The sequence below is a fragment of the Diplotaxodon limnothrissa genome, linkage group LG11, assembly GCF_057381915.1.
Source record: "Diplotaxodon limnothrissa isolate DT_005_m linkage group LG11, D_limnothrissa_male_GT1.1, whole genome shotgun sequence".
NCBI classification, from domain to species: Eukaryota; Metazoa; Chordata; class Actinopteri; order Cichliformes; family Cichlidae; genus Diplotaxodon; species Diplotaxodon limnothrissa.
This window is the reverse complement of record NC_140606.1, coordinates 18,269,001-18,293,369: the sequence shown is the minus strand read 5'-3', so window position 1 is coordinate 18,293,369 and position 24,369 is coordinate 18,269,001. Positions and strand designations below refer to the sequence as shown.

At 38.9% G+C, this 24,369-nt stretch overlaps 2 protein-coding genes across 3 annotated transcripts; one reads left to right on the top strand and one right to left on the bottom strand.

Moving 5' to 3' along the window:
- Positions 1–5,692: 5,692 nt before the first annotated feature.
- Positions 5,693–7,277, top strand: LOC146622569 (nuclear factor 7, ovary-like). 2 transcript variants are annotated; one of them, XM_085365243.1, is made up of 2 exons: positions 5,693–5,756; positions 6,005–7,277. In XM_085365243.1, the coding sequence occupies exon 2, from the start codon at positions 6,007–6,009 to the stop codon at positions 7,270–7,272; it is 1,266 nt and encodes a 421-aa protein (XP_085221369.1). In that variant the 5' UTR covers positions 5,693–5,756; positions 6,005–6,006; the 3' UTR covers positions 7,273–7,277. The 2 variants fall into 2 exon arrangements, with proteins under 2 accessions (XP_085221369.1, XP_085221368.1); XM_085365242.1 differs by having other exon boundaries at positions 5,985–7,277.
- A 3,487-nt stretch (positions 7,278–10,764) lies between these two features.
- Positions 10,765–12,657, bottom strand: LOC146622568 (CCN family member 3-like). The gene is made up of 5 exons (XM_085365241.1): positions 12,607–12,657; positions 12,171–12,399; positions 11,815–12,069; positions 11,213–11,436; positions 10,765–11,059 (listed from the first exon to the last, which is right to left on the bottom strand). The coding sequence occupies exons 1-5, from the start codon at positions 12,655–12,657 to the stop codon at positions 10,766–10,768; spliced, it is 1,053 nt and encodes a 350-aa protein (XP_085221367.1). The 3' UTR covers position 10,765.
- Between the last annotated feature and the right edge of the window lie 11,712 nt (positions 12,658–24,369).

Genomic DNA, 24,369 nt, shown 5'->3' with positions numbered 1-24,369 from the left:
GGGTTAATTTTAATTTTACCTGCACATGGTTTGACAAACAAAACAAGCACTCCTGATAGTTTAGGACACTCTTGGTAAATATATCTTGTTCTCAGCAGTTATATTAGAAACCACAGGTACATAGTTTCAATAAAAGTTTCATTGCCACTCCATGCCCTCATGGCTTACACGACTGAGCCCGTCTATCCTTTCACCTGTTCTTTCGTGTTTCCTGCCTTCTCATCCTCTCATATTTCTACTAACTTACAAAAAATTTTCCCGTCAAAAATATTTTTTCTTTTACTTTGATTACAGGAAAAGCACAGCTGAAACAAATTAGATATGTGTTCCAGTAAGCCATATAAGTGAGTCAGCGTGCACACCACAAGGATGCTGGATCTACTCCACCCAAATGGAAAGTAGTTCTTGTCTACATGTAGCAGATGCTGGATGGACATTAGAAAGACCAGACATATTTACTGGTTAGCTTGCAATTGAGATTTGTGCATATGGATAAAGGGGTGGCATGATGCTGAATGGTGAAAAGGGGGCTGGGAGATTAAGTTAATGGCAGCTGGACAACTGACTGGCACAAAGCTATACAAATATATGAGAAGCCAGCTGTCAGTGTGACATGCTGGTGCCAAATGGAATCTGATACTGAAATGAAAAAAATAAAACAAAACGGATTATAGTCATGCTGGTAGCACTTAAAGTGTGTAAAGTGCTTACCTTTGGTTTTATAGAAGAAAATAAAACATTATCATATAACTTGTTGACCAAGTACAACTTTGCACTATCTGTTTCTGGGTGGTTTTAAAACTCAGGCAACCACAATTAGAAACAAGAACTTCAGTCAAATGTGCAGGCAAAGGAAGGAATATTGCACAATAGTTCATTCCTGTGAGCGAAACACACAAACATAGCTGTGGAAGTTAACCCTTTAAGAACAGAGGCTGTACAAGTAACCACACTGTAAAACCCAATAAGTTAATTTTACTCAAAACTTTTGGTGAAACTGATTACATAAAATATTTTAAGTAACTAAAACTTTAAAATAAAAGTTAAATAAACACACTTTATTTATTAGCTTCAGATAAATATTTTTAAGTACCATTGATAAATGTTTTTATGTTATATCCACATTTTTGGTTTAGTACTCTCTACTTGATATTTTGAGTTTCAAGTACAAATCTAGCTCAAGTAACTTTAAGGAATTAATTTTTAGTTTCAAAATGTTAACCATTTTAAGCTAATACAACTCAAAAATTTTAAATACAAATGCTTGTAATATCCAAATCTGTGTTTTGAATTTGATTTAAAAAAAAAAAAAAGTGCCCAAAATAATTACACTTGTAAAAACATAAGACAGAAAATATAAATTATAAATTCAAGTTACAAGTTTATTGAGTTACTTTGACACAAAAAGCCCAAAGACATAAATCCACCACATTTTATAGGGAATAATGTCAGAAATTTTGGCACAAGGTTACAATATTAGAAATAAAGAATTTCACAACATGTTTTAAGAGTATTCAAATTTGATTAACACATGAGTATGGCCTTTTTATTAAAAAACAAACAAACAAAAGGAAAAGAAAATCCTGCATTATTAGGTGGGAAAACCGAATGAAAGTAACAGTATAGTGCAGCTAATACACTGAAATATAATTGGTAACCTTTTTAATATGCCAGTACTGTGGTTATGCAAAATGCACATTTGTAGAGTGCAATCACAGTCTCAACAACAAAGCAATAAAATTTTAAATAGAAAAATACTTCTTTAGAGACATAAACAAAGTGTTATAAACCTCCTTAGCGCCTTATGTCAGTTATGAGTAGTTCAGGAGGAACGTTCCTTAAGTGACATTCAAGATCCCACCTAGAAGCCAGAAATGAGATTGTCCTTCATTTTCTCTATAGATTTACAGTTATCTGACTAAAAACACAATCAAAATCAACTAAAACACAAGTGATGATGGGGGAAAAAAATAAATAAAAATAATAAAATCACCCCTTTTACTTTGGATGTGGCTTTTAGATAATGAAGTATGAAACAGAGTCTGCAAAGATTTCTTTATTCTATTCTCTCTTTTTATAAAAAACTTATCCAGACTTGGAAACATGATAAACTGAATTACTTGCTTTAACAGGCACTTGAGGGCTGTGTAGGAATCCTGGACATTATTCTGCTGCCAAAAGATCATTTTTAAGACTCAGCACTTTGGGCTTCAACTTCCCACCCTTCAGACCCATCAAAACTTTCTGAATAAAGTCAAAAATGTTGGCCAAACATTTTGGGTAGCTTAGGTGCAGGACGTCAGTCAGTCCAAATATTACTAGAAATGCATCAGCCAGGGTGGTGAAAACAATGATCATGTTACCCTCGACCAAAACTGCAGTCTTCTCAGGGCAGAAGAATGTTGCATCGCTGGAATTGGCTCTGATCAGGAGGAGTCCAAGTGGCACTTCACTAATATCTGGTCTATCAGAATGCATCATCTACAGAAAACAAAATTACTACATGTTAGTGCATTCCTATTTCTCTTAGTTTCATCTATACAAGTCACATTTCTGGATTATTACTAGCTCAGAAATCAATTGTTTGAACAACAAAAAAGCCACAACACACCAAAGATTTGAGAAAACAAACTGACAAAAATAGTACTTTTAGTAAAGCAAAGTCATACCTCTTCGTAGCAATAACAACAGAAAGTCAATAGGAGTTATATATTTTTTTCATTTGTACAGTGATGTATGGTTGGGCTAGGAACATTATAGAAGGTCTACACACATTAAAAACATGTAGTGTTTCCATTATGTGACATGGACACTGTTGTAGACAGATCCAAGCATGGAGATGCTTCTCAAACTCTCAAAGTGTCATAATGTTTTGAGAAATCTAAACAAGGATGCTACTAAGATATTGTTCACAACTTTGTCCAAAACTTACATCCCATGTTTTGATGAAGGTAGAGGTGTCTTGGTACAAATAGGCAGAGAGGGCATGAAGCACACCAGCACTTTGGGCATGGATATCAGCTTGTTCCTACATCACAAGAAAATTTTTTATTTTAAATTATTGGCTAACCTAGTCAAGAATGGTAATTAAAATTGAAAAACTGATCAAATTAAATGAAGCTCAAAAAACAAGACAAAAACTCACTAACCTGGAGATTATAGCTTCTGAAGAGCTGAGACAGGACATCAGACACGTTCCCTGTGCAAACAGCTTTCTTTCTGAATAAGCTCTGGAGCCGGGGAGCATGTTGGTCCAACAGCATAAAAGTGGTTCTTCAGGTGGAGGTTTGTAATCCTGTGGAATTCTGCACAGATCTGAACACACAGGATACATTTGTGTTTACAAGTTTCAATTAGTCTATAAATCTTTGCAAAATACATCAAAATCCTTACACTCCAAAGGCATAATTTGTTCAGACAGGCCAGATAACAGGGGTTGATATAAAATACATCTTGTTAGATACATCTATATACATTTTTACCTGGGACTGGGATTTCAGAGTAGGCCAGCAATCCAGGATCTGACCTACTGGTAGGTCATCATTGATGATCTCTTTGCATTGCAAGGCCAAAGTTGTGAGCATCAGCTTTGTAATCAGGATTCTTTTCACTTTTCTCGACTTCATCTACAATCTGTAGTCTTAGCTGGTCAAGGTAAACAGCATCTTCACCCCTGAAAATTTACTTCTGCCCTGGCATGGACATAACAGTAAAACACAGAAGGCAAGACAGACTACACAGAGAACAGAAAAGACACACAACCAAGGAGACACAGATGAAACATAACCAGCCCAGAACTCAACTAAACCTTAACTAATAACAACAACAATACAAGAACTTCACCTCATTTCAATATAACATAAGAAAGCAAAAATACAAAATAAACTCAAAATGCTGTGTCACAGACCCAGCCCCTGACAGATTAAAAAACTAAGTCTTTCACTAATGAACACTGGGCATCAGAATAAAATAAAACGAAAAAATAACTGTTTGGTAAATATATTATTGATGGATTCATCCTTAAGCTAACCTAAAATAGACCAGGCACAACAATTTTACAGTTCAGAAGATTCTACATTTCAACTTGGTATACATAACTATTTGCAATGTAAACCAAGTTCTACCGCGTAATTATGTAATGATTATTCACTGCTTTTGTAAGTATGTCCTGTGCCTACAATTTTGCTGCCCCAGTTTTAATATGTACAACTCCAGAGAACTAAACGTAAGTTTTAAGTTCCACCAGTTAGCAAATGGGCTAGCCAATATCAATATCCACGTATGCGCTAAGTGTGAAGCAGCGCAGCAGTGCATATTGATTCAACAATTTAACCACAAGGCAGTTTATAATCTGCAAATCCAGAAATGCCTTCTAAAGACTTCTTTTAAAATAGTAAGAGATGAGAAAAGTTATTAACACATTATTAGTCCCAGGGACTAATAATGTGTTATACTAAATATGAGCTTATTAGCATAATTCATGCAAACACTTTGGGGCCAAGCCGACATGGATAAAACGACGCATGCATGTAATTCTTAAATGCCTGCTAGAGTTGTACATTTATGACGATAAAAACCCAACGATACAACGGAGAACTATAGTTTCAGAAAAAATAAAACTTACCACAAAAGCACTCCTGAAGATGCTGCAAAGGCGGTAAATGCAGCTAGCCAAGTGCAGAGCGTTAGCTGTTCCAGTTCAAAAGTCCGTAACATACCATAGCATGCCCTCCTTTATCCAGCGTCAAAGGCAATGCCGCAAAAAACCCCTTGACAAATGTTTTTATTTCTGTTCGGATATTAACGTTCCACAAGTTTCTTTCGGAGTAATGAGCGGGCATTCGCACTCGAAGCGAGGAATCCAAGATGGTTGCCAGCACTTCATAAAGAAACAGGTGGCGCACGTAGGTACGTACGTAGGCACGTAAGTGACGTCAGTGTTAAAACTCAAATTATTTGAGCGCAATGCTAGAAACTAATCAATATATTCAAGTACTGATAACTTGAAAAAACAAACTTGTTCAAACTACTCAAAAAAATAAAGGTGTATGAACTTATAACAGGTTTTTAAGTAGTTGGAACTCATTTCATTTATCAAACTATTACTATTCGGTCTTACAGTGCACTTGCTTGCTACAAGAAGAGAGTTTTTCAAGATTAAGACACTCAAAGTCGCTTCTCGTGGCTTTTGTAAATAAGTTAATTTAGTGATTGCAGTAAGAGATAATTAAAGACAGTAGTGCTTATATAACTCATGCTCTCAGTCATTTAATGTCATTATTTGCTTTTCAGGGCTGTTAAGAGGTGAGGGTCATAAATAAACAAGTCAAAGGGAGTGTTACTCAGCAGAGCATGGAGCTACTTTCGCATCATTTACAAGGAAATGAAAGCAAACAGAGCAGTTTGTGTACAAAGACAGGAAACAGGTCTGCATACAAGGCGGGGCTCAGCTCCCCTGGTTTATGTAGAAAACTAGGATGAGTATTTTAATACTTTGAATTCTGCTTATAGTTTGTTGTTTTTATAGTACATTTTTACATGCATACTTTTCATGCCATGTGGATGCCAACAATACTTCACCAGTTAAACCTGGACTTGTTCCCTGTGAGTGTGAGTCAGGGGAGGAGGAGCACATTTCAATCGTTTATAAGGAAATGAAAGTGAGCATTGCAGCGCAGTCGAAAGTCAAACTTTTAAAGGCAGCATAGTTTGTTTTAAAGAGGCAGCAGAACAAATAAGAATTTGTGTCCAGGAAGGTAAGGATCAAGTCCTTTAATAACATCCATTTAATTATGTTTATTCAAAGTAAAGTGAATGATTAAAACTTGTTGATTAGACTTTTACGTGGAAGTTTAGTTGACAGCAGCATCGGGGTCACTCTATGATCATGTTTTTAGCCTTGTTTTGTTATTTTTCTGGTGTGTAATGGCTCATATTAGTAATTCTATGAATTAATAATAGGTATTATTATTGATACTCAATAGATTTCAAACTCATGCTCCAGGAATGGCCGCAGCCAGCAGTTTTCTGACAGAAGATCAGCTCCAGTGCTCCATCTGCCTGGATGTCTTCACTGAGCCTGTTTCTATTCCATGTGGACACAACTTCTGCAAAGCCTGTCTCACCAAACACTGGAAAGACAAAGAGCAACGTCAGTGTCCACTGTGCAACGAGAAGTTCAACAAAGGGCTCAAACTTCGTGTCAACACCGGATTCAGGGAGGTTGTGGAGAATTTTAAGACGCTCCCTGTAACAGCTGAGAATAATTCTCCACTCCCACCTGGACAGGTGCCATGTGATTATTGCTCTGGCAATAAGTTCAGAGCCTCTAAAACCTGTTTAGTCTGTTTGGCTTCTTTCTGCGAGACACATTTAGAGCCTCATAAGAGAGTCGCTGCCTTAAAAAGACACAGACTGACTAATCCTGTGCATGACCTGGAGGACAAAATATGCACAAAACACAACAAAATTTTAGAGCTCTTCTGTAGGACAGAGCAGACTCGTGTTTGTACCCTGTGTACGGAACACAGCGCTCACGATACTGTCCCTTTGGAGGAAGAATATGTAGATAAAAGAGCTCAGATGGGGAAGAAAAAATTAGAAGAGCCAGAAATTAAGCAAGAACAAGCACAGAATTATCAGAGGATAAAACTGAAAACACAGAGGAAGAAGAAAAGCAAAGGTAAAGCAAAAGAAAAAGTGCCTAATCGGATAGTAGGTCCTCCTCCTTTTTCTTTTCTCACTGAGGAGCCACGGCATATTGGTGGCTATTCCTACATCTCTGAAAATAAGGGCTTGTCTGAAGGGAGATTTTACTACGAGGTTCATGTTGGAGGGCAGACCGGCTGGGTTTTAGGAGTTGTCCCGGAGTCGATGCAAAGACAAAAGAAATTCAGACCAAACCCCAGGAATGGAAATTGGATTGTAAGGTCAGGAAGTAACTACTGCAGATGTCAACAATGCCTGCAAATGCCTGTTTTAAGAAGAAGGCCTGAAAGAGTCATGGTGTTTGTAGATTATGAGCAGGGATGCTTGTTCTTCTATGATCCAGACAATGCAATGATAGTGTACTCTGTTACTGGCTGCAACTTCAGCGAGAGGATTTTCCTGTTCTTTCGTCCTTTTGAGGAACTCAGCTGTGTACAGAGGCTGCAACGGAAGTTCCGAGAAATTTTTCAAGATCCAGAATCAAATCGCTTATACTGGATGTTTGTTTTGATATTCGTGTTTCTGATTTCATATTGGACGTCATTGAATGAACGAGAGGACTAATCTAATCCTACCACTGATGTGATTTCCTTTCAGTGCTGGATGCTTGGCAACAATGATGTTGACCTTTGCTTTTTAATTTACTACTTTTTAAACTTCCTACTAAAAATGTTTTTCAAGAGTATTTCTTAAAGCATTATTTATATATATATATATATATATATATATATATATATATATATATATATATATATATATATATATATATATATATATATATATTTATTTTTTTTTTTTTCATCGTTACTCTTCACAGAGAGACAGAGATGGATATCTTTTCCTGTATGAGCTGGAAGACTAACAAGCTGTGGTCAGTGTGCTTCCAGCTGCGTAGTGATGAAGGAATCTGCCACTTAACCATGTGCAACAATATGATGGAACTTTATATAGAAAATGTCAGAAAATCACAATAAATGCTTTTACAGCTGTAATATTATCATTTTTGAGTACATTATTATTGCACGACATGAAAAATGATTCACATTAGGTTTTCAAGAGCATGGTAACACCACTTGGGGGAGCAATATGCTCACGCTTTCTAATACCCCCTCATATGTTCACAAATCACTAAAGTCAGATGAAATACTGTATACAGTACAACTAAACAGTACTTAATGTAGCTAAACCACCACATTGGGTTTTATTTTCAATTTTTAAGAAAAATTAAAGCTCCTTGGAGACTTAAGGTAAAAGCAATTTGTTCGCTGCTCAGAAATTAATGTTCAAGATTTTATATTTAGCAGCTCTGCCATATAATTAACTGGAGAGAAATTTCTAAGATAACCATAATGAAAGATAACTTTTCATTTTGCATTATCAGCTCAAAATTTCTATTTGCAAGGCAGCCTCATGGTCAGTCCTGCTGACATTCCCAATAGCCCCAGTTATAGTGTTAATGTCAGTATCATGCCAGCATGCTGAACTAAGAACATTATACAAGCTGAAATAATAATAACTGATACAGTGTTGATACATAAAAGGTTTCTTTATGTCAGTGATACTGTATTGACCTAAGATTTTAAATTGTATTCTGCATGTTTTTCAAGTTGTTACTGTATTGTTCTTTACATGTTACTGGTTTTCTGGTCTATTTCGCATAAGATGGAATCCATTCACTTTTTCTATGCAAATCCCTCAAAAAATTTGTATTCATATCAATAAAAAATTTTTTTTAGAGTAAATACAACTGACTACAACATAACAAGCTTAAAATCCTATAGCCACATGTTAAAACCACACATCTCCACACACCTCTGGACAGCAAAAATAATGCAATCAGAAGCACCGACCACACTGTCAGCCCCCGCTGATTTGAGCTATGAACTAAAGTTTCCACTGAGGAGGTATTTTAGGAAACTGTGGGAGTCCCACAGGGAATATTAGGCTTTTCCATTATGACCGCCCAGGTTGGGTTCATGGAGAGAGGTCAAAGAGCCACCTCCCACTGTCAGCAGAGTTCACAGGGTTTGGTAATTCCCAGGTCCCAACACAGACATCTTAACGTTTCAAAAGGGAATCCTTTGGAAGAGGTATTTCCCAAAACACGTGCCTGAAAAATAAAATATGTCAATTTATTTCTGGGAAAAAGCCTATTTTTGTCATTTGAATTTGTGGGTTCTCAAACTATATTACCAAATTCTAAATTCTTCTTCTTAATGTAGAGCAGCCATTGTCAGTCAAGTAATAGTTTGCAAATCCAGAGTCTGACATAGTCACGTAACAATTTCCCGTAGACATCAAGTACAGCAGATGTGGATCTACCACGCATTCAGCAGCATCAGAGAGCAGCCAGTGAACACAGCCCACAGATCACTGGCTGCTCTCTGCCCAGCCTGGAGGTCACTGCAAACTCTCGGTACCTCAGCAGAGCTGGCAATATCATCAAGGACCACTCTCACCCCAGCAATCAACTGTTTGAACTATTACCGTCAGGCTGACGGTGCAGGTCACATAAAACCAGGACAAACAGATTCAGGGATAGCTTCTTTCCCAGAGCTATCACCGTAGTAAATAAGCACAAAAACAATTGAACCTGCTTAGCTATACCGTACCGTCACTGCCATTATATTATGCTGCTATTCATACTGTCATTATATTAATGCTGCTATCCTGTATATATCGTTTGAGTACTTGCGATTATTTTATTGTACTTTTTATATTTTACATTTATATTTATTATTTATCTTGCACCAAGGGAGTGGCTCTCCAATTTCGTTGTACTCTGTACAATGACAATAAAGGCTATTCTATTCTACCAGTGGCACGCTGTGTCCTGCAAGCTTTATTCGCAAGCTGCAAGTTTTATATTAAAAACTTGCATGTGTTTCACATTTTGCTCAAACCAATTGAAAATGATATTTTATCCTACCTTCATCCCAAGAGTAAGAATGATTCCAAATGCAGATTTTATCATTGCATGGCAATAAAAAGAACAAAGCTTTCATACAAAAAAATACACCTTTATTTCAAATGCTGGGATTTGCAATTTTTGTTCAGAAACGTACAAAAAGAAGCTGAAAAGGATCAAGCAGAAAAAATATATACAATTTGTGTTTAATATTACCAGTTAACTGTGTATTCAATACACACTCGGTCAAACAGGCTACACAGCAAGTATTTACAAAACTTTTGTCATGATCAAAATAGCTGTTACGTGCACTACTTTAAATAAAACTACAGAAACAAGTCCACTAGAAATAAAAAGCGTACATTTAAAACAGAGGCAAGATTTCAAGACAATGTTAGAAATGGCACTTAGACACCACAGTGAACTCTCTTTCACCGGTTGAGCTTTTGTTTGCAACCATGTCCAAAGTAAACAGTTCAGCTATTTCAAAAACGTGTCTCACGGTGGGAGAAAAGGTTACTGATCGCCTCTGGTTGTAACCTTTGCTCTCACTCTCCTCTTTTCTGTCTGTTTATCAATATGAATTTTAATCCAAGTGTCAAGCTGTACAGTAACATTTATTCTGATACAGGGTATTCTTGCGTTTATTAGCAATAAACACTATGTTGGAGAAAGGCTTCGTACAGTCATGACACAACCCTGTGCTTGTATATCATCATACTACTCTACCTCTTTAATAGAGGGTGTTTAAAAGACTCTTTACAGCCTACACTCATCTGTCCAAATCTATTATGGAAGGATTGCAGTATGCTGTATCTGATCTCCAAAAGTGAAGAGGCATCAGATGGAATCCATTCCAGTCATAAGGTTTAAGTGCTTTCATCGTACTTAATAAAAGTAAAGATTTTTTATCTTCCACAGGATGTGAAACAATTCCTCACCAGGGGAATCAAAAAATGAATACATGAATACATGTACCACAATGGACAGATGTCAGATGTGTACATGTCCCAAATTATGGCTCTATTGAATATAGTGTGTATAGTTCTTCATTTATACTAAAGATATAGATGGTTTTAAAACAGAGTCATTAGCCACACTCTGGTGATAATTGTGATCTCACTAATAAACTTTTGGGTACTCCCTGATCTATATTCGCATGCCAGTGTAACCCAGCTCTGAGGGCGGCCACGCAGCATTGTCTCGAGGGCAGTGGCGGTGGCAGGCGCACGTCGTGATCACCATGACGGGCCTCCGTGTAGTTTTCCCATTAGCACACTGGAACTCCACCAGCGCGGTTTTGGTTCTGTGAGGGGTGCAGCAGCGTCCGTCTGTGCAGGAGCCACAGAACCGAGGTTTGTAGGCTTGGACGCTGGTGCAGTTCTTATAGGAGAGGTGAATGGCTTTGCTGCTCCTCACCATCTTCTGGCACCTACTGCCTCTCTGCAGGGAGCGGTAGAAACGACAACTCAGTTAATGTGCGCTACATCGCTCTGGAAAATAACTCCATTCTTGTGCTTTGTCGTTGTGAAATTAGCTCATGCAGTCAAGTTACGCAAGCTAAAGAAAAGGAAGAAACCTCTACTCAGATTGTACCTGTTGTGCAAGCTGTGTCAGCTGGACCTGCTGCTCATCGCAGGGTCTAATCATACACAGCCGACTCTGCTTCACCATCTCACACCGGCTGTTCTTATTTGTGACCCTGGTGGACACCCCCATGCCGCACGTTTGAGAGCACGCTCCCCACTCTGTAGTCTGCTCAATGCAGTTCAGGCTCCGGTCCCAAGCGTCAAAACTCACAGTTTCTTCCTGACGGTAGGCTGAATGAAACACAGAAAGGCAGTTTAGACAGAAATCTAAAAGTAAAAGCTTCAAAGCATATTCTGGAAAAGCCAGTGATCACCATGTGCCTTGGCATGTTTAAGAGACCATGCTCAGGTTGCACATTCCAGACTCATGTTGCAACACTGTCTCTTTGTTCTGTGCTTCCTCGTCCTCAAATCTTACTCTAATTTCTTCTTTTACTCCTTCTCCTGGTTCTTACTACCTTAACTCTAAAAATGTCAAAGAAATATGCAAAACCTTTTAGCACTGTGTCTCACAGAGGAGTGACTCCAATTTCAAAAAACAATGTGCAGCTTATGTACACCTCAGTATAAACAGCCCATCTCATTTCATCCTACTTGCAATCTTCTCACCTGCCATGGCAAAGCCGCCCAGTGCACTGGCCCCAGCCTGGGGCTCACACACCCACTTCTCGCAGCACTCTCCAGGCACCTGGATCCTGCGTGGCATGGGGCAGTCTGGTCCAGGCAGCATAACATCCACGTTGCAGCGTGACACACATGCTACCTGCCCGTCGCGGCATATGCACTGGTACTTACAGCTGGGGAAAAAGGTCTGACCGTTCTGGTAGACAGAGCCGTCTATAACACACACAGCTACCTTGGGAGCTGGAGGAAGAAGGCAAAACAACAAGAGAGGACAAAACTATGAAGGGTTAAGCTATGATTTTGAAAAATCTATGTAGTAGCCCTAAGATCATCCCATTCACCTGCACAAATACCAGTCCTCTTGTGGATGTCAGCTGAGTAGTCACATTGGAGCCCTTTACGTGTGTCACAGGGGTTCATGTCAGAGCACGCCTGCCCTTTTTGACGGGCGCACACCAGGCAGCAGATGCAATCATCCAGAACCAGAGGCACCCCAGGGGGACACATGGGAGGCTCTTTAGGGCACTGGCATCGACGTGGACACACCTGGCACCAGACTAGTGTAAAAACCTATGGAAAAAACAAAAAATGTATTTCACAAGTTAGTAAATCTCCATTTTTAAACTGATTGCGAGTAAAACAAAAATATAAAAATATACATCAAATATATATAAAACTATTTAAAATGATTTAACTACCTGGTATTAAATAATAAAACACTTCCATATTAAAACCTAAAGTCCTACAGGGATATTTCATTACCACTGTGATTCCTACCTGTGCTGTGACGAAGAAAACAAATACCACTCTATCCACCACACTGACCATCTTCCTGCATGGAATCAAAACTATTTGCAGCCTAAAAAACGTGCAGTTGTCTTCAGGGTCCGATTTGAGTCCTTTGGTTCAGGGTTTATTCTTCCCTCCTCTCTGGCTGTGTGATGTAGCAGAAGGTGTCTTTGTCGTTCTGGTCAGAGTTCAGAAGAGGAGGACCTTAAATACAGCCCAGCTGTCCTGCTGGCACCATGACGACAAACAGGAAGGAATGCTGGAAAGATCTCCCAGACTGCTGGACGAAGGCGAGGGCTGCATTTTATGGAGCGACCGGATCAAAGACGTGCCACGAACCCAACAGAGGGTCCAGCTGACACAAGATTGGATTCTCCGAGGAAACGTTTTTATTTTATTCAGCTGAATTAATCATCATAAATTATATTTGTGCATTCAGTTGATTGCACAAGAAACAGCTGTTTTTGTTATATACACTTTTATCATAACTATTTATATTATGGGTTCCTTTTGTTGCAGTCCAAGATGTTAATATCATATACAGCAGGCTGGCTCTTACTTTTAACCCTTTGACCTCTTTCCTTGAACCGTGCCTTGGAGGTCACAGTGAAAAACCATGCTATTCCCTGTAGACTCATTTCTATTTCTTTAAATAGCTGCACAGTGGAAACATTTGGTTCATCAGCAGCTTGGAAAAGCAGGGAGATGACAAAAACACATCTATCCTGAGGTGTATTATGGTGTCTTCTCACCAGACATACAGTGGCTTGCAAAAGTATTCGGCCCCCTTGAACTTTTCCACATTTTGTCACATTACAGCCACAAACATGAATCAATTTTATTGGAATTTCACGTGAAAGACCAACACAAAGTGGTGTACACGTGAGAAGTGGAACGGAAATCATACATGACTCCAAACATTTTATACAAATAAATAACTGCAAAGTGGGGTGTGCATAATTATTCAGCCCCCTGAGTCTTTGTAGAACCACCTTTTGCTGCAATTACAGCTGCCAGTCTCTACCAGCTTTGCACATCTACAGACTGAAATCTTTGCCCATTCTTCTTTGCAAAACAGCTCCAGCTCAGTCAGATTAGATGGACAGCGTTTGTGAACAGCAGTTTTCAGATCTTGCCACAGATTCTCGATTGGATTTAGATCTGGACTTTGACTGGGCCGTTCTAACACATGGATATGTTTTGTTTTAAACCGTTCCATTGTTGCCCTGGCTTTATGTTTAGGGTCGTTGTCCTGCTGGAAGGTGAACCTCCGCCCCAGTCTCAAGTCTTTTGCAGACTCCAAGAGGTTTTCTTCCAAGACTACCCTGTATTTGGCTCCATCCATCTTCCCATCAACTCTGACCAGCTTCCCTGTCCCTGCTGAAGAGGAGCACCCACAGAGCATGATGCTGCCGCCACCATATCTGACAGTGGGGATGGTGTGTTCAGAGTGATGTGCAGTGTTAGTTTTCCGCCACACATAGTGTTTTGCATTTTGGCCAAAAAGTTCCATTTTGGTCTCATCTGACCAGAGCACCTTCTTCCACATGTTTGCTGTGTCCCCCACATGGCTTGTGGCAAACTGCAAACGGGACTTCTTATGGTTTTCTGTTAACGATGGCTTTCTTCTTGCCACTCTTCCATAAAGGCCAACTTTGTGCAGCGCACGACTAATAGTTGTCCTATGGACAGATTCCCCCACCTGAGCTGTAGATCTCTGCAGCTCGTCCAGAGTCACCATGGGCCTCTTGGCTGCATTTCTGATCAGCGCTCTCCTTGTTCGGCCTGTGAGTTTAGGTGGACGTCCTTGTCTTGGTAGGTTTACAGTTGTGCCATACTGCTTCCATTTCTGAATGATCGCTTGAACAGTGCTCCGTGGGATGTTCAAGGCTTGGGAAATCTTTTTGTAGTCTAAGCCTGCTTTAAGTTTCTCAATAACTTTATCCCTGACCTGTCTGGTGTGTTCTTTGGACTTCATGGTGTTGTTGGTCCCAAGATTCTCTTAGACAACCTCTGAGGCCATCACAGAGCAGCTGTATCTGTACTGACATTAGATTACACACAGGTGCACTCTATTTAGTCATTAGCACTCATCAGGCAATGTCTATGGGCAGCTGACTGCACTCAGGGGCTGAATAATTACGCACACCCCACTTTTCAGTTAATTATTTGTAAAAAATGTTTGGGATCATGTATGATTTTCGTTCCACTTCTCACGTGTGCACCACTTTGTGTTGGTCTTTCACGTGGAATTCCAGTAAAATGGATTCATGTTTGTGGCTGTAATGTGACAAAATGTGGGAAAGTTCAAGGGGGCCGAATACTTTTGCAATAGAGATGAAGCTAACTGGAATCCAAAATGAAAATCATTTAATGGGGGCGTCTGATTCCAGTCCAATACAGTTTTCATGATCATCATAAAAAAACATGAAATAGGTTCAATCTTTGTAGTTGTTCTTGTAATCCCACATGCATGTTAGGAGACATTTAAACAGATTAAAGCAGATGACATTGAAACTGGGTTCACACAAAGGTATAAGTGGATCCAGTGCCACTCACGTACAAAGTGGGGTTTAATAAAGTGTGTGGCAGATGTTCGTGAAGGATGCTTTTCTTGGCACAACCCCAAAGGGAGTGTGTCTAAAAATCCAGAGCAGTAACAATATAGTGCAGGAGGTTGTTTCTGTTTTGGAAAGTTGGCATACAACACCTGATTTCACTCAGTAATACCAAATTTATCCATGCTGATATCTGTTTTGTTGCCACAACAATATATATTTTTTCACATTTCTAAAATAAGTGAAATAGTTCAAAACTATGATTACATCAGGAAGTGTGTCCAGGTTCCAGCTGTTTTTAAAAGCTTCTCGGTCCTTCGCAGTATACTGCCCCTTTGATAGTGAGTAACATAAAGCAAGCCAAACCCACCCCCACCCCCAACCAAAACTCAAACTCTCTAAATAACTTGGCCCTGCCAAAAGCTTCAAATTCAGTGCTGTTCAAACAGTTTTACCAGAGGAAGCCAAAGAATGTCAAACTTCACAACTTTGTTTGCTCAGTCTGCGCAGAGATCTACTTTTTAACTTCGTCCATTATCTCCTCTTCAGCTTCTTTGGACTAATAGGAGGAGAGGCTGTGCCAGACATCTCATCATGAGCAGTAGAGCTGTAGGATGTGATACAATGTCACTAAAAAAGAAAAGTTTTTTTTAACATCCATCATCTGCTTTTGTTCTTGTTTCTTTATACTATCAACCATCCAAGATGCCTTTCTTTTGATATTCACTGGCAGAAAAATACATTATTTGAATGCTCTCCTAATATTTTTCTTTTTACCTGATTACAAACTTTACAACTTTTAGATCACTGTAGAGTTTTCACTGGCCGTGACCGTTGGGGAAAATATTTAAATTCTTGGAAATCTTTGAGCAATGTGGTTACAAATCTGTAGATTTAAAGGAACTGGTCAAAAAATGTAGATGGCACCGTAATAGAAGGAATAATGTAGAGGCTGAGATGACATTTATCCACATGTGCCAGTCTTTCTGTGTCTATATTTATTTCTCCAGAGGGGGTCTGTGGCTACAATAGTAGATGAGGTCTCATCCCCCTTTTTGTTATTGTCACTCGTCTTTTGTTTACCTGTTAAATGCATTTTATAATCCAGCAGTAGGACACGTTTTAGTGCCACTTTAAAATGAGACACACTGAGAGGTTATTACCATAATTTGGCCTGTCATCCTGTTGGTGTTGGTGTTGGACTCTGCTGTAGGGCTGTAAGCTTTTTGCCAAGTGGTCAGGCCACACAGTCACAGCCTCCTCTGAGAGCTTCACGCCCTGATTCTCTGAGCGTTTACAGTCAACAATAGTTTGCAACAAATAATAAGGAAACCTTTGTGGTGAACACACCGTGTGGTGCAGTGGGTGGAGTATTCAGCATCTTTGACCTGTTATTTATATTGTATACAAATTTGTATGATGGCAATAGCCACTGTGACAACGTACCATCTAATGGTTTGTGGATTACTGTTTTAAAATTCGAAGTTTGGCACTCTGTTTCCCTTTGAAACCGGGGGTGGGGGGCATATTTGGACAAAGTTATTGGCTTATGCTATCTGGCAGGCTAGCCTGGTTAGCAAGATGGAAGCATGGATCCCTGGACAGTTATACTGGATGCTGACTTAAAAACATTCAAAAAAACAAAGGTAACTATTTTTTACATTGTAATAAAATGTAAAACAGGTGAGTTTTGCCAATCCATATATTTTTCCATCCATCCAGTCAGTCAGCCAGCCTGTGTGGAAGCTGTGTGCATAGATTTGGCTTTGCAACCAACCTTCATTAGGACATTTGAACTGTAGTTTTGACTCTTTCACAGCTGTCTTTTGTTTTCCAGTCCTTCTGCTCAGTTTAATTATATGCTCCTGACATGTTATGACACCTTATGAGCCAATATTAAAATGTTCTATTAGGTTTAGCTTTTGGTGAGTGTCACACTTTCTTACTTTGTAGTTTGGAATCCCAAATCAAATGTACATTAAACCTTTTTTCAGCTTTATATTGCATTTAATTACACCGTTATTACAGGGTATTCATATTTCTTTATATGCTTGTCATAACATCCTTTTTCAAAAGTGACTTCATTGTTTGCAGAAAGTTTTCTCCACCTGAAAACCACCTGGGATAAGTCATATGGATCCAAACATTCACAATGCAAATTTGGCTGGTTTCTCTGTTGAAGACAAATATAATTATTTGCACAGACTTCTGTTTGTAATAACTGTAACACACTTAGAACAGAGCTTTTTCCAGTTTTGTGAAAATGATAAAAGTGAACACAAAGTCCAGTCTGGGTTATTGGTCTCTCCTGATATGTTTTTTATGAAGCCCATAAAATATTTAATGTTCTTAGTGTGCATTCTGATGGTGGTATGAAGTAAATGAAAGAGTGTAAACTCAGTAACTGCAGTGTTTGATCAATTCTTTTCCAAAGGAATTACAAAATAAGACCTTGAATAATTCAACATGGTTAAAACTGCCATGCCTTAAGTCCAAATATGGTTCTTTTCAGTAAACAGGCTTTAAATCCTCAAACATATAACTCTCCAGCACATTGTTATTTTCTTACAAACTGAAAGGAATACTAATCATAGTAGTATATGCTAGATACAAAACGCTGAAAAAAGTGGCAGCCTAATAAGCTGTTCAACCAATGAGTCAAAGCATAGTAGACATGGCTTCAGGCTCTCTCACCCCGACTAGGGCTTCATCTCTTGCTCTGGCCGAGTTCAGGAAGAGTTGAAACATCCTGATCAAAGCGACTCGTCGCCGTCGCCTAAATTTTAATCATCTGCTCAGGGCAACATATTGAAAGTCTTTTATCATGTCCATATGAATCATACACAAAGTTTAATGCTCATCACAATTTAAATTCGCTTGCCTAGTGGCAGTCAGTCAGTGGGTTTAGCAGCTTGGGAGGCCACCACAAATCTCTCAGTCAGGGTTTATTTGCAGTATGCCACTGCATATGAGCTGAATCACTGGGACAGAGGCATGTGTCTCTAATGGTGGGTGGTAGTGGATGGACACAATGTGGAGCTTCAACTAATAAAACATGTTGTATGGAAAAACCACAGGCTGCACTTCAACAGGATGTCAAATGGCTTTATACTCTGCTGAAGGAAACAGAGGGACCCGATGGCTTCCTGTGTGCAAGGAGAGGGAAGCTTTAGACTCAACTTTTCAGCTGTTTCGGGTGCAGTAATTGAATCTGGTCATAAAGTACGAGGGACTTTCTTTTGCTCAGTAGCAGATCATAGTTTTCAAGCAGTCAGCCCTTGGAGTCACTTATTGTCTTAAAAGTACTTAAACTGGGAGGTGCCTGCCTGCACACATCAGCGTCATGTATCTAACTTGAAGATGTGCAGTGTTCTCTGAGGGAAAAACCAAAATGTTCATTCTGACAGTCATTTTGAAGCAGCAGAGACCGATAGCAGCAGTGCAACAAAAGCGTGTTTAATGCTATTCACAGTCAGTCTTTGCATTTCCAACAGGACACCCTGTTGAGCTTTCTGTTTGTCACAGTTTGCAGCCGAGGGCAGAGTTCATCTGTTCCATGGTGATGTTTGTTTTAACGTCTTTGTGGCTGAAGAACTGAACACATGGCTGCCACTTGGGGGAGAGCTTATAAAAAATCAGACCACAATAAAAAATTGAATTCACAGCCAAGTTTAACGGCGCACAAAAAACGAACTAACTGAGGGAGGTCTGACTGGAAAAGCTGACAGAAGGGCTTGGACTTAGACTTTGAAGCCTAAAGTATATTTGGTTTATATTAAGATCAACAATCACTGAATTTTTGGGGATTATTTTACAAATTTCCTAGATTTATGAGGGCATTTACAGGAGAAGTATCCCTAAAAACATAATGTTTAAGTACGAGTGCCTGTAACTGCATGTTTTAAATAAGTTCTGTATCTTATAATAAAATATTCGCAGCTGAAAATTTCAAAATGTCAGCATATAAACACGTTTTGGGTGGTTTGAGTCATTGGCTTTATCACTGCTGCCACACACACTTAGTATTATTCTTCCAATACCCTTTAAAAGCATAAAGTGTATACGCAGTCTCAGTGCTGTGTAATGCACTGGAACTTTATGATTGTTACAGAAATAGTCATGTTTACTGCCTGATTACTAAGGACTTTATTTCTTAGTCCTCACTTCATTTCATTCCTTAATTTGTGTTGCAGAATAAACAGTTTGAAATGACTGGCAAGATTTGTTTTATTAAAACATTTTGACTTATGAACATTAACATGGTTAAACGTGAATGTCTGTTTTGTGCTGAGATGTCCTAATAAATAAGTGATCAGCTACAATAAATGAATTCAGTAATAAACAATAGGGAGTGTGAATTCAGATTACAGATTACAGATTACAGATTTTACTTGCTGTCAAATTGTGTGGTTTTATTTTAATTTGTTGTTTGTGGTTGTATTTTGCTGGTTTCTGTATTTTAATTTATTAGAATCTATTAATAAATTTAAAAACGATACATTTAAACAGCTCTGAAATAACAAGTAAACATAAGAGTTGGGTTGTTAGAAGAAATGTTGTGATGGCCCACTTTATTAACGAGCAAGTTGTGTCGATTTCTTTGCGTTTTTGCATCTGAACCTCAAAGAAGTTTGTGACATAATGATAACATTTAATCTGTTTGATTCACTGTTCTGAGTTTGGCTAAACTGCAGCAAAAATTTACGAGATAAATTCAAAGGCCCTTGTTTCACAACATATCTTGTCTTTGAATGACCTTCTATTGCAAAGGTCATGGAGCTGCTCAGTTAAATCCTTGGCAACCAGTGACCTGGCAGATTGTGAAGTATGTTGAGAGTTCAGCTTATAGGTCCTCTGGCTATTTAGCACTGGCAACGTGGGAATGTTATGCTTCACCTAGGAGAGGGATTGAAACGCAACTGCTCAGAGGCAGGCTTTTAAGGGTTACAATTTACAGCACCTTTCTTATTTGGTGTTTACTTACTTAGAATATTCTGGAGAAGTGACATGGAAGAAGGACTGGGGTCAGCCGTCTGCCCAGCACCACTGCCTTCATAAATTTAACTACCTATTGTTCCCAGTTTAGCATCGTCAGACACGCAGCTTCATGCAGCAGGGCATTCCTGCAGATATTTACCCAAGAGCTAGGCTTAGCCATCAAATTGCATGTGGTCTCTGTTTTTAGGGAGTAAAAATGTATCTAAAGAAAGAAAAATTTTTTTTGAGATGTGCAACATGTTCTTGGCTCTTTATTAGCTGGCCTTACCTCCAGTCAGGACACGTGGTCAGCTAAAAGTTTTTTTGTTTTGTCTCTTTAAACTGCCATGAGCTCATCTGCATCTGTGAGTACATTGGGCTTTTGAGAACAATAAAAAAACAGTCATACTGTTAAAAAAGTGGAGTGTTCATGCGTAGCTCTATAGTGGCCTCTTCTGGATATAAAGAGAACATTCGTGCACAAAAGTGATCAACCAGGAAATCAAACATATATGTAACATATACATAACATATATGAGTGTGACACTTTAACACTCTAATGACCTCAGTTTTAATTTGATAGTCCCACTTTGGGTTTCTTTTGTTTTTATATGTCAATGTTTATAGGAGAACAGGAAGCTTTAGGAGTGCGACAAGTGAGAATAAACCTTAAACTGTTTTGCAGACTCAATTTATTATCACTGAAAATCACAAAAATTGTTGGTGGGTTTTTTGTTTGTTTTGTTTTTTTCACTCCCTTGCCTGTCTGCTAGAGGGCAGCATTATCCAATATTAAAATGATGTTCTGTGCAGAAGGGAGTGTCTCCTTCTCTTTCCAGCTCTCCCTCTCACATGCAGGCACACACACATACACACACACAATCCAATATGCGTGCACTTATTGGTTCAGCAGCTGTGTCTTAATTACTCAAAGGGCTTCCAGCTAGCACACCAATATTGTAACAACAGGTGTAGCTTCACATGTCGAGCAAAAATCTCCCAGCGGTTGAAATGTTCCTTTAGTATGCTACATTCAAGACTATTTTGTATTCATCATCAACATGAGATATAACTTCACATACAACTTATTTGCTTTTTTCAGGAAAATTGTCCCACTGATGGAAAACAATGCTCCTATTAGCCATCTTAGTTCTTGGAACTGAACACAAAGACAGAATAATGACTTCAAAGTGAAAACACATTAGACGCCACGTGCCATGTGCCACTCAAAGGAAAAACGCAGTCGTGATTAAATTAGGAATGATTCTTGGCTGTAAAATCTACCTCGTTAAAGCAGTAACCCAGCAGGTGCCCTTCTCGCGTTTAATAAGACAATAGTGCAAATACATTCAAAACAAATCATAAAACAAGTTAGATTTTTTTTTGGTGGCCTTCAGAAACAAGCCAAATCTAAACAGTCTCTAAGGCTGTTATAACACCTTCCCTGTTTGGTTTGGTTAAAACAAACTGCCTGTTTGCACTTTAAGTGCAATATGGGCTGGTGTGAATTTTGACAGGTGCAGCCTGGTGCAGACCAGAGGAAGGTTCCTGGTGCAGGATGTTGATTGTGAAAGTGTGACATGAACGCAAGCAGACAAGCCAGAGTATTTTTGGATGATAAATTTGCATTGAATTGGCAAAAAACCAAAATCTGCTTTTATAAATGAAATGTATCAGCACTGTTAAGGTCAAAAACAGAGCAACACCTTCACTTAAGTGACTTGTAATGCATTTTCAGCCTGCAATAATGTACCGACACTATAGATTAAAATCTATTATTAATAATTTGATTTTCCTATTGAGGATGAACTAGAACATTTAAAGAATTGAATGTCATGCAGACTTGTTTTTGAGTTTTAATGTATTCAACTTAATCCAAGCACACAGAAACATCCTGTGCACCTCTACATTGTCTCAGGAGCTTGAAAATAAAGCGCCTGAAGTTTCGTGAAGATGTTTCCCCTCCACAAGTCCCAGGTATTTAAAACCCTGAGGGGATTGTCCCTTAAAAGGGTTGTTGACCAACTGTTAATCATGTGTTTCACCACATGAGCCAAGGTGTGGAAAAAGGTCTGCCTTGTTACCACCAGAGGTTTTGGGGTGAAACCACTGTAAGATCTTGCTTCGCCCTATTGGGGATGACCCATCGGGGTCACCTGACACATGTGAGTGGATGTTGATCGCAAAACTGCATTGTAGGTGGCAGACAGTTGGTATCACAACGCTCCCTTTATTCAGTGACAGTTGTTCACCGTGGACATAGACGGCCTCCTTTAGGCGCAGTGTACAAAAGGATAAAAGTCACTCGCTTTTCTTCCAAGATTCTTAGAGTGCCACGGCCTGGATGACTGAGAAACTACACAGATAAACCTCTACACCACCATATTTGACAAGTGATGTGGTATGCTTTCCTGTTTGCTCAGATTAGTTTAACAGATGTTTGCAGAAACAGTTGCATAGATGTGAACATGATCTGCATATCTTAGACTTAACTATAGCTACCCTTTAACCATATATTGTGTCTGGCTTCAATAGACATACTCCAAGAGCTTTAAAGTATCAGGCACAGCTCTTGCAGTGGAACACTACAAAATAAATGCATCCATGGGTCATTACTTAAGAATTAAGCTCTACCTAATAGGTTTATAACCTGTTTAGGGGCTTGGAGCAATGGTGGTTCAGGGATATTTTGCTCCGAGGCCACATATCAAGAGGCATCACGTCTCCACTAAATAAATACAACCAATATTATAAAGTGGAAATTATTTACACAAAAATATGGATCTTTCTCCGTGCAGTCATTTTTATTCATAAATGAAGGAGGTAGCCATCTATATCTAAGCTTATTCCTGGGGAAAGAAAATATTACATTTTCCCGGTAAAGCGGATCTAAAAATCCAAGAGCCTTCTGTTTTGACTCAAGATATATTTGTGATATCGTCAGCCTTTGGCAGGCTGATAGTGGTTCAGATATAGTCCAGGTCAATCTGAAAGCACTGTCATCTAAAATTAAGTTTTATTCAGCTGATAATACAAGAATGATTAAACTAAAAAATGGCCTGAATAATTCTGAATACACCGTGCTCCAGCCTTGATGATAGAAATTGTATTTTATTGAAATTCCCTTCTACTCGCCTACAATAGCTGTTAAACATCCACTGCAAATGATTCATGTGATACGGTGGTTGGCCATAATGGGAAAGTGTTTTGCAGCAATTGGGTAGCAGCTGCTCTGCCCACACAAAAACACACAATCAGCCCTTAACTGTACCAGACATGCACGAAAACACTCGCAACTGAACCTATTACCTGTATAAAGCAAACAGTGTAAAGGTAGCAAGGCTTCTTTGGTGAGTGATCTCTCACACACACACACGCGCGCACAGGAGCTTTGTGGAGACTCAAAGGTTAATGAGGCTCCGTAATCCAGAGTAAAGCTTTTAGGTCTTCACCATTAGTCCCTTTCAGTGGCTTGAGGGCTGTTTTTATTTTAACAGCTTTAGTTTACATTGTCCATCTCTGTGAGCTGTTAGCAGAGAAGGATCAGAATGACATGTGTTACAGTGTATGTGGTGGAGTATTTAGACCTGACCTTCTCTAAGCAGATCATCGAGCTTAGCCTGATCAGAAACAGTGTTTTTAGAATACAAATGATCAGCCAACAAACGGCTATTGGATTAATCTTTATCCCAGGGATGTGAAACTCATTTTACATGTTGGTCACATACAGCAAACTTTACCCAGAAGTGGGCTGGATGAGTGAAACTCTCTTTTCTGTCAGTGTAATAACTAATCTCTGAGATGTCTCAATATAAGGTTAAAAAAAAGAAGAAGAAGAAGAAGAAACTGAATTTCCACAGCATGTCTTGGTCTTCCTTTTTGACAGATGTGTAATATTACAGAAAAGGTGCTGGTAGTTCATTGCCCAGACCGCTCCGTATTTATAAAACAAGGTTTTTGTTCATTTAAAAAAAAATCTATAGACAGCAAAAACAGGAACATTTAATTGTTTTTTGCTTGTTTACTTTGAGATCTTCATCAGCAGGAAAAGTAGTTAAACGTATGAAAACACATTTAAAAGTCACAAAATTTACGCCCTCCTTCACTTTTACCAAAGCATTTCAGCTGGTCAGGTTTGAGTCTTTGCCAGGCCAATTCTGGCCCTGGGCCTTATGTTTGACACACCTTCTGTAGCCCCTTATTTGCTTCTGCACAC